General features: G+C 45.3%; 1 protein-coding gene across 1 annotated transcript in view; it reads left to right on the forward strand.

Moving 5' to 3' along the window:
* Positions 1-786, forward strand: part of LOC134078581 (NACHT, LRR and PYD domains-containing protein 12-like) — a 34,281-nt gene extending 33,495 nt beyond the window's left edge. The window contains exons 11-13 of the mRNA XM_062534606.1: positions 18-170; positions 314-347; positions 772-786. Of these exons, the coding sequence (XP_062390590.1) occupies positions 18-170; positions 314-347; positions 772-786 (202 nt within the window). The remainder of the gene's footprint in view (positions 1-17; positions 171-313; positions 348-771) is intronic.
* The last annotated feature ends 13,510 nt before the right edge of the window (positions 787-14,296 follow it).

Here is a 14,296-nt window from a genome sequence, read left to right on the forward strand (position 1 = left end):
GGTCTATATTCTTACAGACTTGTTGGCAGTAAACTGAGAGGAAGATTTCTGGCTGTGACTCTTCAGTGGGCAAACTCCCATCTAAGAGACCTGGACATCAGTGACAGTGAGCTTCTGGACTGTGGAGGAGAACTGCTCCATCAACCACTGAATCAAGACTGTAAAGTGAGGTCTGTATTTTGGACAGTGCACACAGACATGTGCTTTCTATTTGATCTAATAAACAGTCCATATTTTTTCTGCATTTTCATATCGGGGAATATAAGGAGTATAAAGGCCATGTTGCTTATGGTGTTTTCCTCTCTTTCTGTAGACTCATCAGCTGTAGACTCAAACACAGCTCCTCTGAGGTTGTGGTCTCAGTTCTGCAGTCATATATTTCTCAACTGAGTGAGTTGGACATGAGTGGCTGTGATCTGCAAACATCAGAAGAGAAGCAGCTCTCTGGTCTTACTAACCCACATTGCAAACTGGAGAAACTGAGGTCAGTAGAACTCTGACACATAGGCCTACACATGTGCACATTCACAGTGTTGAACTTAAAATAATGTCACTGTTGTTTTCTGCTAGAATCAAGACATGAATTTGTGAAACACTGGCTTTTATTCTTGTGGCAATGTTGATGTTGTCATAGACCTGATATGTCTCGTGTATAGCTCAGTTAACTGTAGAGTGTATTAACCAGACAATAACAACAGCTGTGTTTCACTCCTGATTGGTCTCTGATTGCTCTCTGTGTGATTCTCTGTTACATTGTTTATGTTCTTACAGACTTGTTGGCTGTAAACTAAATGGACGATTTTTGGCCTCAACTCTTCAGTGGGCAAACTCCCATCTAAGAGAGCTGGACATCAGTGACAGTGAGCTTCAGGACTGTGGAGGAGAACTGCTCCATCAACCACTGAATCAAGACTGTAAAGTGAGGTCTGTATTTTGGACAGTGCACACAGACATGTGCTTTCTGTTTGATCTAATGAACAGTATATCATATCTTATGCAACAGTTAGGTCCGGTCAAACGATTTAGCAATATCTGATTGGACGAGACGCGTTCTATCAGTGGTGATATTAAGCAATATCACCACTGGTGACTCTTCACAGCTAATGTCCGCTCACTCCGCTAATGTATCGAGAGACGGTTGTCCATGTTCTTTGATTTAACAACCACACACGTTCTGAGCTAGGCCTACTTCGCATAGCAGAGGAACTGGGCTAAAAAAAACAATAGCAAAAAATAAATTATCCTTCCTTAAAGGGATAGTTCGGGTTTTAAGACACGAAGTTATATGGGTTCCCTGTCAGCAACGTTGTGCATCAGCACTGACTTACCCCCCGACAGCGTCCTGTGAGCCGAGATCCAGACGGTTTTTGATCGTTTTTGATGCTGAAGAAAGTAGTCCGGCAAGTTGCTGGGGTCACGAAAGTAAAGTGCTTTTCTTCTCAAAACCATATGCATTCAAAAGAGTGATAATTTTGCACCACAAAAACGTTGTCCAGCTGTCAGTAGCGCGCAGTGATAGGAATCGAGAAAAATAGTGCCAAGTGATAACGAGGTTTGAATTTTTCCTGGACAACGTTTTTGTGGTGCAAATATATCACTCTTTTGAACGCATATGGTTTTGAGAAGAAAAACACTTTTCTTTCGTGACCCCAGCAACTTGCTGGACTACTTTCTTCAGCATCAAAAACGATCAAAAACCGGCTGGATCTCGGCTCACAGGACGCTGTCGGGGGGTAAGTCAGTGCTGATGCACAACGTTGCTGACAGGGAACCCATATAACTTCGTGTCTTAAAACCCGAACTATCCCTTTAAAAATGCACTCTGGTATGTTTTTTTGTTGCCAATGGAACTGTTGTATAAAAGCGTTATCGCATTCGTGGTCGTGGTGTTGTTGGCCTATATCGCCACGGCTGTGGTTACCTACAGCACTCAGCCCTCGGCTTCGTGCCTACGGCAAACCACAGCAGTGGCGATATAGGCCAACAGCACCACTCCCACTCATGCGATAATGCTTAGATATTTGGGAATGTAAGGAGTATAGAGGACATGTTGTTTATACTGTTTTTTATTCTCTCACTCTAGACTCGTCAGCTGTAGACTCAAACACAGCTCCTCTGAGGTTGTGGTCTCAGTTCTGCTGTCATATATTTCTCAACTGAGTGAGTTGGACATGAGTGGCTGTGATCTGCAAACATCAGAAGAGAAGCTGCTCTCTGGTCTTAGAAACCCAAACTACAAACTCCAGAAACTGAGGTCAGTAAAACTCTGAAGGACACAGAATTCATAGAGGCCTTATTCATACATTCATACCTGGGCATATGATTGCGATTTCTGTTTTTGGGGCACTGGAATCCAGATATGAAGTGGTGAAATATCATCACATAATGTATTATTGTTGTTTATGTAAGTGAATGTGTCACGGTAGTATAAATTCTCCCTGCTGATGTGTCCCATATACATTTACATTTATTCACTAGGCTGACACTTTTATCCAAAGCAACTTAGAGTTGATGTCTAACATGCAAGCTACATGGTAAAAAGGAGGCCGTAGGGTAACAATAAATGCTGCTTTTTCTAACACCACCTGGCGAACCAGATGAGAGTGCAGAAATAAGCACCAGCCAGAGAGTTATCAAGAGGATGGTGCTGTAGTAGAAGGAAGTAGCTTCTAGTATCTAGAGCACAGAGCACAGTAACACTGTGTGTTATCTCCACCATTTAAACCGTAGGGTAACAATAATACTGCTTTTTCAAACACCATAAGAGAACCAGAGGATGAGAGTGCAAACGTTTAAGCACCAGCCAGAGTGTGATCAAGAAGATGGTGGTAGAGGGAAGTAGAAGGATAGCATATAGCATCTAGCATCTAGCATCTAGAGCACCGAGCACAGTAACGCTGTGTTTCATCTCCACCATTTAAACATTGTGTGGCCGTTGGGAGTTAGAACCCAGTTACAGTATATTATACCACAGTATGGTCTGACTATGCCACCCTTTACAATAAATGTTGTGCAGAATAGCACCACAATACTCAATGTTGACAGGAGATCCACGTTTGGTTCACCATTTGCACACGGCTCCAAAGGGTTTCAGCACCCCAAAGACAGCAACCCGGATTACACTGAGAAAACAGTCCAATGTCCAAACAAAGTAAACAAACAGACGAGAAGCGGGTTTCATTCACAAAAGCTTCCTAATGACCTTGTGTGAACTGAGGCACACATACACTGGAGGCACAGAAGCCAGTGGCCCCAGATGATGGAGTGCATGGGACCTGGTATAACGACGGGTTTGGCTCGACCACCAGCAGCAGGACTTGGCAGCGATTACGCAGACACCCTGTAGCACCAGCACAGTCTGGCCACGAGAGAGAGAGAGAGAGAGAGAGAGAGAGAGAGAGAGAGTGAATGTGTCCTAGCAGAGATCCTAGCAGAGAGAGTGCTCTACAATTCCTTAACATTCTAACAATTGACGTTTTTTAAAGCTTGCTGCCTACACTTCTATCCTGTTAGAACTGGACCTGAGTGACCATCATATGAATATCGCTGCAGTTCAGTTCCTGAGTGCAGGGAGATATCGCCAGAGTTTGAGTGATGGGCTGTGTTTGTTTGCTACACACCAAAATAGTCTGATGCTTTAGTAAGGGGGCTCCTCTAATTCATGCCCAGAATCTCCTCAGCATCAACTTATATCATTCTGAATCTGTTGTGTTCCTGGTGAGCTGGGTGAAACTACACTATGTAGGAAGGGACCAGAATAGTGTTCAAATTCATACAAATGATAACCGTATTGTTTATGAATTTATATGACTGGCATACAGTGATCCTGTGTCCAGTTTTGTATGGTGGTATATTTGATATGGTGGTTTACTGGTTTAAACATGCAATGTCTCCTGGACCCACATTATGATTGCCTGTCTCCAGGAGACCCATGAACACTGTGTGTAACTAATCTATGAACACATAAGAGCATCCTGATGGGCTGGCTGAGTTGAGTCCAGTGATGTACTTCCCAGTGCTTATGGGTTGTTATATTGATTATTGATCATATTATTGTTAAAATGAATCAAATTAAATTATATCATTCCTTTCTGCCTTTTGCACTCTGTCTTTGTCACTCTATGCAGACTAGCTGGTTGTAAACTGACAGAGGAATCCTATGAGGCTTTAGCCTCTGCTGTGCAGCACATGGTCTCCCTGACAGAACTGGACCTGAGTGACAATCACATAAGCATCACTGGAATTCAGCTTCTGAGTTCACTGAAAAGTGACATCAACTGTAAACTGCATACATTGAGGTTTGTGTTTGACTTTCCTCAGGCTTTTAAACAGTGTCTTTTGATATATAGTTTCAGTACCAGTATGTTCACCACACAACATTATGTCAGTGTTTTTTCTACCAAGTAGTAAATATGGGTTAGGTGAGCAGGAGTGTGTTGAGAGTCATGGTAGTCATGTCAGAGTCCAGTCTAATGTCTGATATGACTGAGTCACTGATACCTTATAGCATGTTGATGCAATTGAAGTTTCAATTTCATCAGTGTCTTTAGATGGTGTTTAGAAACTCAAGTTCAGGAGGAGCGAGAAGGAATTTGCCACGCCTCTGTCTCAGTCGGTCTTACAAACCTTGCTGTTTACATGGCATAATAATAAGCTTGAGTAATTACTAGTCAAGTCAAGTTTATTTACATAGCGCATTTCATACACAGAGGTCATTCAATGTGCTTTACATGAACAAAACCAAACAGTAATAGCAGATAAAAGCATACTGTAACTGCCAAAGCAGCAGCATGGGGTTAAATTGCTCACTCTCTCCCCTCACACCTCCAGTCTTCCTTAGTTAAGAATAAAGGGGTGTATGACGGGGTCCTGCATGACTATTGCCTGCACAGTTGACTCTTGCACGCTCCCACAAAACACTTTAGGACCCTGGTCAGAGACCTCGCCAAACACGCTTTGTTACCGCATGTCTTTATACAAATTTCGGATCATGAGCTAGTGAATTATTTGTAATAAGATGACTACTGACGGATATAATGTACTCTGAAAATAAACTACAAAGTTTAGAATACACCTGCAGAGTCACTGACAGAAAGACTTTAAAAGGCCTAATGCTCTTATAACAGTCAGGTCGAATGTCTATGCAATTTCTTAAGTTTCATTGTTTAGAGTTATGAGCCCTACTAATGAGGGCTATGATGTACTCTGAAAATGTTTACCATCTGCTCCTGCTAAGTCACTGACAACAAGGCTTTGTGTGGCATATTGCTCTTGTAACACAGCAATGTCATTGTTTTGCCATTTAAAACATTCAAGGTGGTGAAGATTATTGTCTTCTAATAATGGTAGAATTTACTTTGTTTAATTTACTCTCTCTTTCCCTCTCTCTCTCTCTCTCTCTCTCTCTCCCCTTTAAAGACATGCCCGTGGAGAACTGATAAAATGTAAGTGTTGATCTACTGTTGCACTGTTATGCTTATGATGTTGAAGTGTTCTTTATTACTGTAAGCAGCTATGTCACTGTGGCGTAGGCCACCACTGTATGTGAAAGGCCTTTAGATCATGTATGGGGGTCTGTGGTGTCCTGCAGAAACACACTGAATCATAGTGACAGAGAGAGAACAGAGACAGATTGACACGTTGGCATGTTACAGTAGCCAGACATCAGAGGGATCATGGCAGACAAAGAAGGAGAACTAGTACGGCATGACACATGAGAGGCCCTTGAGAACAGAGACAGATTAACATGTGGAGAGTCTCAAGTTAGAGTGGAAGAAAAGAATAGAATTAGAGGATAGAAAAAGCAAGCAAAGTTTGACATATTGGATTAAATATTACTGTAGATGACTAGATTTTTAATTTAGATTACAGATACTGTATGTCCTGTTCAAACTCATGTAGTAGATGTTATACATTCACAATAGCTCTATATGCTCCAGACTTGTTGGGTAGTGTGTATACGTTTTAATGGTGGAGAGCAGTTTAAGCTTGTAGCAGCTTAACTACAGTATGTGATGACAGATCACAGCCAATCATCCTCTCAATACAACAAATGATATGCTACGGTCTGCTCTTATCGTTGACAGTGGATGCAGTGCACCAGGTAGTGATAGAGCAGGTTGAGTGAAAGTGTGTTTGTGAATGTGCGGTGGTGAAAGTGTGCAGTGTGTGTGTGTGTGTGTGTGTGTGTGTGTGTGCACATCTGCATTTGTATGGCTGTGTGTGTGTTTGTGTGCTTGAGAGTGTGTGTTTGTTTTCCTGTTTGTGTGTCAGTATGTGTGTGTGAGTGTGTGTGTGTGTTTGCTTTAAGTTTCAAGACTTAATATTGTTGCATGTAGTTTGCAATTTAGTGAAATTCGTATACCATTCGTTGCAGTAGTGCAAGGATAAAAGGGGTAAATAAACACAGGGGGCATGGGGGCAATAAATAAAGGATAGTTGGATAGACAACTCTATATGAGACAATACACAACTGTACAGTATCACTCATGGCCATACTATCCATACACGCACACATTATACAGCCATATATATACTGTACACACACACACACACACACACACACACACACACACACACACACACACACACACACAACTCCTGTACCTACATGTAATATATAAGACAACTATACACACATAAAACCACAGGCCCATGGACATGAGACATGAACACTAAAAACAGTGTACATTCCGGATGCAGTATAGCAAGTGTGAAATTAACCGTGTGGGTAGAATTAATCAATAAAGAGAAGGAGCTGTTTAGTCACTGACCATTTAGGATTCTGACAGCCAGTGTTGTGCACGTTCACACTTTTCAGTAACTAGTTCAAAGTTCAGTTCACACACGTGCAAAGTGAACTGTTCACGTTCATAGTTCACCATTTTTAATTTTGAACTAGTTCAAATTCAGTTCATTTGAATGAAAATCTCTTTCTGACGGAATATAGGCTACAGCCACCTGTTGTTCTCATCTAATTGAGAATGTCCGTAAATTGGGCTTCATTTCGCTGGGCAGATACATTTCTTTTAGGTCTATGGCAGATACCGACGCCTAATAAATGCGGCCGCACATTTATTAATAATTATTAATAAATGCGTCAGCTGTGCATGCCTGACAGCGGAAGAGTGTAGTTTTTACACCGGGAGTATGGAGGAGGCTGCCTTGCTGCATTACCTGCAGCGATGGAACTGTTCAGTGACATACTATAGGGCTCTTTGAACACGTTATGCATCCCTCTATCATCACTAACAAGTGCAGAATCTTTCCGCGAATGCATCATGCGTAACGTGATCATGGGTAATGTAGTAAGGTAGTGCAAAGCTTAGGAGTGGTGCCCGTGGGCAGTAAGTGTGACAACGACATACTGTTTCTAAATTGCCAGCAGATAGTGTCACTCGACTTCTCAGGACAAAATAAATTACGTAACGTTTAATTGGACATCAACAGTGACGTTCGTCGTTCATTTCACATAATCTGAGCGAATTCACGTTCAAATTCATTATTTACAAATGTGTTGCGTTCAGTTCAGCGTTCAGAAAAATTAACGTGTTCAATGAACGCGTTCTTTTGAACTCGTTCATGCACAACACTGCTGACAGCTTGTGGTATTCAACTGTGTCTGAATGGTGTGGTGTGGGTGGTAATGCTCCGGTAGCGCTTACCAGAGGGAAGCAGAGAGAAGAGGGAGTGAGCTGGGTGGCTGACATCCTTGATGATGGACTCAGCCCTCCTCTGACAGTGTGTGGAGTAGACAGTTGACAGAGGTGACAGTTGACAGTTGACAGAGGTCTATGGTGGTAGAATAGTGTCATATCTTGCAAGCGCAATACAACATCCTCAGGAGCAAAAAATATTAATTCACTCACGTAGACACAGCAGCGAGCGAGGAAAACAACAGCTGGGGGCCATACGCTCTCCTAGATGAGTTCTGCTCGCTCTCTTGAAGTACAGCTTTGCTCGCGTGGGTTGACTTTTGACAGTTTCGGGGACAGAACCAAGGAAGTTGCCTGTTGTGATTGGTCATTTTTCAACCTGAAGTCCCGCCCGCTTAGTTACTGTCTGTTGCTAAACTTCTACAAATGTAGTCATGTGTAACATTAACCACCCCTTTGTTGTTTCTGTTTACTGCTTACTGTGTGTGTGTGTGTGTGTGTGTGTGTGTGTGTGTGTGTGTGTGTGTGTGTGTGTGTGTGTGTGTGTCTGTCTGTGTGTGTTCAGTATTTGTGTCTGTGTGTGTGTTATTGCTCACTGTTTGCTGCTTACTCGGTGTCTGTGTGTCCAGTATGTGTGTGTTTGCTCTGGTAGTACTTACCAGAGGAGAGAAGAGAGGATAGGGAGTGAGCTGGGTGGCTGGCGTCCTTGATGATGGACTCAGCCCTCCTCTGACAGCGTGTGGAGGCTGCTCAGACCCAGGTCTCTTGATGGTACAACAGTGTTAAAGGCAGAGCTGTAGTCAGTGAACAGCATCCTGACAGGTGTTTTTCTTGTCCAGGTGAGCTAGGGCAGTATGCAAGGTGATGGAGATGGCTTCATCCACAGATCTGTTGTGCTTATATTCAAACTGAAGTTGGTCCAGGAAAGCAGGGTGGTGTGTATTGATGTAGGCTGTAACCAGTCTCCCCAGACAGTTCACCACCACGGAGGTTAGGGGCGATGGGCCAGTAGTCATTCAGGCAAGACACAGCACTTTTCTTGGGCACTGGCACAATCGTTGTCTTTGTGAAACACAAAGGCACTGTGCACCAGAGCAGGGACAAGTTGAAGATGTCAGTGTAGGTTTGTGGCACCTGAGTGGCGCACGTCTTGAATACACAAGACGGGATGTCATCAGCGCTGGCAGCTTTGTGAATTTTAACCCGTTTTAAAGGTTTTGCCGACCTCACCCTCTGAGACCTGTAAGATGTCTCCTCCTACTGGAAGAGCACCTTCATCCCCCCGTTTAGACTCGCGAGACTCAAAACGAGCATAGAATTTATTTAGCTCATCCAGAACCAAGGCAGGTGTGTCTGTAAGAGCTGGTGTCGCTTTATAGTCTGTGATCACCTGCAGTCCCTTCCACAGGCAATGTCACAGTTGCTGAAGTCATTCTCCAACTCATTCCCATACTGTTTTTTAGGCACTTGTATTGCCCTTCTTAGTGTGTACCTTGAGTTCTGATATCTAATCAGGTCATGGTCCTCTCCCTCAGGCTCAGATAAACAGCGTTGTTTACCCAGGTGTTCTGGCTGGGAAAGGATCGGACGATATGGGAAGGCACACACAAGTCCATTATGTAGTCCGTCACCTGATGCACTCTGTCACTGAATCGGCGTACTCGTCCAGCTCCGCCGAGGAGTCTTTGAACACAGACCAGTCAGTTATGTCAAAACAGTCCTGAAGTTCAGACTTGTGTTCTGCAGAGCAGCATTGAACTTTGCTCACTGCTGGTTGCTCACGCTTTAGCTTCGGTTTTGTAGGCCGGCAGCAGGAACACTGACAAATGGTCACAAAGTAGGGAGTCCAGGAGAGTCATACGCTCATAGACAATACAGCAGTTATGTACGTGTGGAACAAATGGTCCGACTTACCAAAGAGTGTGTGTGGTACAGACCTGTATGAGCCTTTCAGTGGGGTGAAACAGTGGTCAAGGGTCTGATCGCCCCTGGTGGGACAGGTGACGTGCTGGTGGTACTTGGGAAGGACTGTTTTGAGGTTGCAGTGATTGATGTCACCCGTTCTGATGAGGATTGCTTCCTGGTGCTGACTCTCTTGTTTACAACATACAGTTCAAGTGCCGCTGCAGCAGGGGCGTCTGGTGAAATGTAAACAGTTGTGAGAAGTATAGAAGGAAACTTTATCAGCAGATGAAACGGATGCCATAGTCAGATACTCCAAAAGGAGTGTTTGGGCTAAGCCAGGTCTTGGTGAAACAGAGTACACTGCACTCTCACAAGTCCCTGCATGAGCTGATGCAACAGTGGAGCTCATCCAGTTTGGCCTCCATGGACTGCAGATTAGCCAGCAGTAAGGTAGGGATGGGAGGCCGGGTCGGACGCCTTCGCCGTCTGGCTAAGACGCCACCTCGTCTCCCCCTCCTCCACCGATGAGTAGACCTGTTGACCGATCCGCTTGTGGAGTTACAAACAATATCTACAGGTAATCCTGTTATATTTATTGATCATTACATTGCTTCTGATGTTCAGGAGAGTCATACAGTCATAGACAATACGGTAGTTTTGTACGTGTGGAACGTGTGTGTGTGTTGTCCCGTTTGTGTGACCTGTTTCCGTGTGAGTGTGAATGTGAGACTATGGGCCAGATGTACTAACGTTTTGCGCCCATTTCAGGCGTAGCGTGCGCGTAAAAACATGGGGAGGATATGTACAAACAAGCCGCAATGAGGGAAACGCGCAGACTGCCTGCCGTGGGAGCTGAAAATGGCTATTTGCGTTTTTCCGTGTCATGCATATTAATTCCTGGGCGGATCAGCTGAAAATGGGTGTAACGCGCAAGTACAGGGGAGGAGAGGTGCTAATAGCGATTGATTAAGTATTCCGCCATATGTATGAAAACAGCGCACGTCTATTTTGCGTTGAAAAACTTCCGCCTGCTAAAAGCAGGTGTATTCCAAATTGCGGTTGACTGCTTCTCTTAGAAAAACGTTTAGAGACAGCTGAATCAGTATTCAGAGCATCAGTTTTCTTCATTGTACTATGTCAAAAGCAACCTTAACTTTCGTTTGCCTCTGTAATATCGTATTGTCTATTTTACGACATAGCCCTTCTCAATCTGTTAGACTAAGTATTAAGTCATAGCCCTGGTCTACGTGTAGTAAATAGTTTAAGTATTTTTCTAAGTGGATTAGTAGAACTACTAGGCCTACTCTGTCTGTCGCTGTTCGTTGACTATCTTTGTATCATGTATGATCGCTAAACTTTGATTATTTTTAATGCTGCAATATTCAACTGCGCTTGTGGTTCAGCTCTGCACAGCGCAATTGGCGGTACAGGGGGCGGGAACGGGCGGTGTTGGACGCAGTTAACGTAATGAAGTGACAGCTTAGTAAATTCCACGCAATATAGTAAAGCACAGCGTTCGCATTCTGCGCATACGAAAACTCGGTATTAGCACTGTCTTAGTACATCTGGCCCTATGTCTCTTAGAGTGTGTGTGTGTTTGTGTGTTTGTGTGTTTGTGTGTGTGTGTGTGTGTTTGTGTGTGTGTGTGTGTGTGTGAGAGTGAGTGTATGCGTGTGTGTGTGTGTGTGTGAGAGAGTGAGTGTATGCGTGTGTGTGTGCGTGTGTTGTGTGTTGTGTTGCTCCTGCTTCCCCTCCTGTGTGTTTGTGTGTATGTGTCTGTGTTTTGTCCCTGCTCCCCCCCTGTGTTTGTGTGTGTGGTGTGTGTTGTCTCTGCTCCCCTCCTGTGTGTGTGTGTTTGTATATATTCTCTTTTGATCCGTGAGGGAAATTTGGTCTCTGCATTTATCCCATTCCGTGAGTGAGTGAAACACACACAGCACACAGTGAGGTGAAGCACACACACTAACCCGGAGCAGTGAGCTGCCTGCTACAGTGGCGCTCAGGGAGCAGTGAGGGGTTACAGTAGGTGCCTTCCTCAAGGGCACTTCAGCCGTGTGTGTGTGTGAGCGCAGGAGAGCAGTGAGAGGTTACAGTAGGTGCCTTCCTCAAGGGCACTTCAACCGTGTGTGTGTGTGAGCGCAGGAGAGCAGTGAGGGGTTACAGTAGGTGCCTTCCTCAAGGGCACTTCAGCCGTGTGTGTGTGTGTGTGTGTGTGTGTGTGTGTGTGTGTGTGCCTTCCTCAAGCGCACTTCAGCCGTGTGTGTGAGCGCAGGAGAGCAGTGAGGGGTTACAGTAGGTGCCTTCCTCAAGGGCACTTCAGCCGTGGATGTGTGTGTGTGTGTGTGCCTTCCTCAAGGGCACTTCAGCCGTGTGTGTGAGCGCAGGAGAGCGCAACCTCTTCCCCTTCCCACATTTGTCCTGCTGGTCGGGGATCAAACTCGGTTACAAGCCCGAAATCCTAACCTCTGTGAGTGTGTGTGTGTGTGTGTGTGTGTGTGTGTGTGTGGTGCTCCCCTCCTCTCTGTGTGTGTTTCTGTTTGTTTGTGTCTGTTTGTGTGTGTGTTGTCACGACTATCTAGCTCAGAGTAGCCATGACATAAAGGGAGACCACACCGTTTGAACAGTTAAATACAAATAATTTATTAGCATAAAATAATACCACTAAAGCATAATCTAAATCAAGAAGAATATCAAGTCAGGAAATGAGAAGCAAAGTAATGCAGAGCAAAGCAGAGAGCTGCAGGGCAAAGCAGAGAGAGAGCAGCAGGCCAAAGGTGTTTTTGAACAGTCCCGCTCGTGTGTGTGTGTGTGTGTGTGTGTGTGTGTGTGTGTGTGTGTGTGTGTGTGTGTGTGTGTGTGTGTGTGTGTGTGTGTGTGTGTGTGTGTGTGTGTGTGTGTGTGTGTGTGTGTGTGTGTTTGTGTTTGTGGTGTGTTGCCCCTGCTCCCATCCTGTGTGTGCGTGTGTGTTCCTCCTCTGGTCTCCTCTCTGTACCTGTCACTGGTCTGACTGTTCTCACTGTACTCACACACTCACATACACACACACACTCACACACTAACACACACTGTGTGTGTGTGTGTGTGTGTTTGCCTGTGTGTGTGTGTTTGTCTCTCTGTGTGTATGTATGTGTACTGATGAGGATGTTCTCTCCTCTCTCTTCTCCTCTTGTGTGCAGATGCCTGTGAGCTCACACTGGACCCAAACACAGCAGACAGACGTCTCTCTCTCTCTGAGGGGAACAGAAAGGTGACACGTGTGAATCAGCAGCAGCCGTATCCTGACCACCCAGAGAGATTTGACTCCTACACTCAGGTGCTGTGTAGAGAGGGTCTGACTGGACGCTGCTACTGGGAGGCTGAGTGGAGTGGTGATAGGGTTTATATAGCAGTGGCCTATAAGAGCACCCCGAGGACAGACCGGAGTGGGGAGAGCAGCGGGTTTGGACATAATGCCAAGTCCTGGAGCCTGTACTGCTCTGGTAACAGTTACTCTGTCTGGCACAATAATAAGGACACTGCCATACGTGCCCCCTCCTCCAGCTCCAGCAGAGTAGGAGTGTACCTGGACTGGCCAGCAGGCACTCTGTCCTTCTACAGCGTCTCCTCTAACACACTCACCCACCTGCACACGTTCCACTCCACATTCACTGAGCCCCTCTATCCTGGGTTTTGGACTGCCTTCTCAGTGTCCCTGTGCCAGATCACATGACCTCCTAATCCTGCAGCAGAGGAGAGCCACACACACCTGTTTACACACTCCTGTGTGTGTGTGTGTGTGTGTGTGTGTCCTCTCCTGTTCATCATCTGTGTTGCCTTTTCCCTCTGACTGTGTTTTCTTCTCCCTCAATATCTCTTACTTTCTCTGTGTGTTTGGGGTGTGTGTGCTGCCCCTCCTGTGCGTGCGCGCTCTTCCTCCTGTGTGTGTGTGTGTGTGTGTGTGTGTGTGTGTGTGTGTGTGTGTGTGTGTGTGTGTGTGTGTGTGTGTGTGTGTGTGTGTGTGTGTGTGTGTGTGTGTGTGTGTGTGTGTGTGTGTGTGTGTGTGTGTGTGTGTGTGTGTGTTGTTTGCTCCTCCTCCTGCCTCCTCTCTGTACCGGTCACTGTTCTCACTGTATTCACTCCCTCAAACTCACTCACACACACTCCCTCACTCACACTGACACACACTCACAGACACACACTCACACACACTAACACACACACACTCACACACACTAACACACTCACACACATACACACTCTCACACTGACTCTCTCTCTCTCACACACACATACACATGCACGCACTCACTCTCACTCACACTCACTCACACTCACACACATTCACACACAGTGTGTGTGTGTGTGTGTGTGTGTGTGTGTGTGTGTGTGTGTGTGTGTTTGTTCCTCCTCTTGCCTCCTCTCTGTACCGGTCACTGTTCTCACTGTGCTCAATCACGCACACCCACACAAAACACACACTAACACACTCACACTGACTCTCTCACACTCATACATACACACACACACACACACACACACACACACACACACACACACTCTCTCTCTCTCTCTCTCTCTCTCTCTCTCTCTCTTCTCTCTCTCTCTCTCTCACACACACACACACACACACACACACTCACTCACTCACTCACTCACTCACACACTGACACTCTCTCTCACATACACACACACACACACACACTCACGCTCACACTCAGTCACACATACACACACACACACCCTCTCTCTCTCTCTCT

The sequence above is a fragment of the Sardina pilchardus genome, chromosome 1 (genome assembly GCF_963854185.1).
Source record: "Sardina pilchardus chromosome 1, fSarPil1.1, whole genome shotgun sequence".
In the NCBI taxonomy this organism is placed as follows: domain Eukaryota; kingdom Metazoa; phylum Chordata; class Actinopteri; order Clupeiformes; family Clupeidae; genus Sardina; species Sardina pilchardus.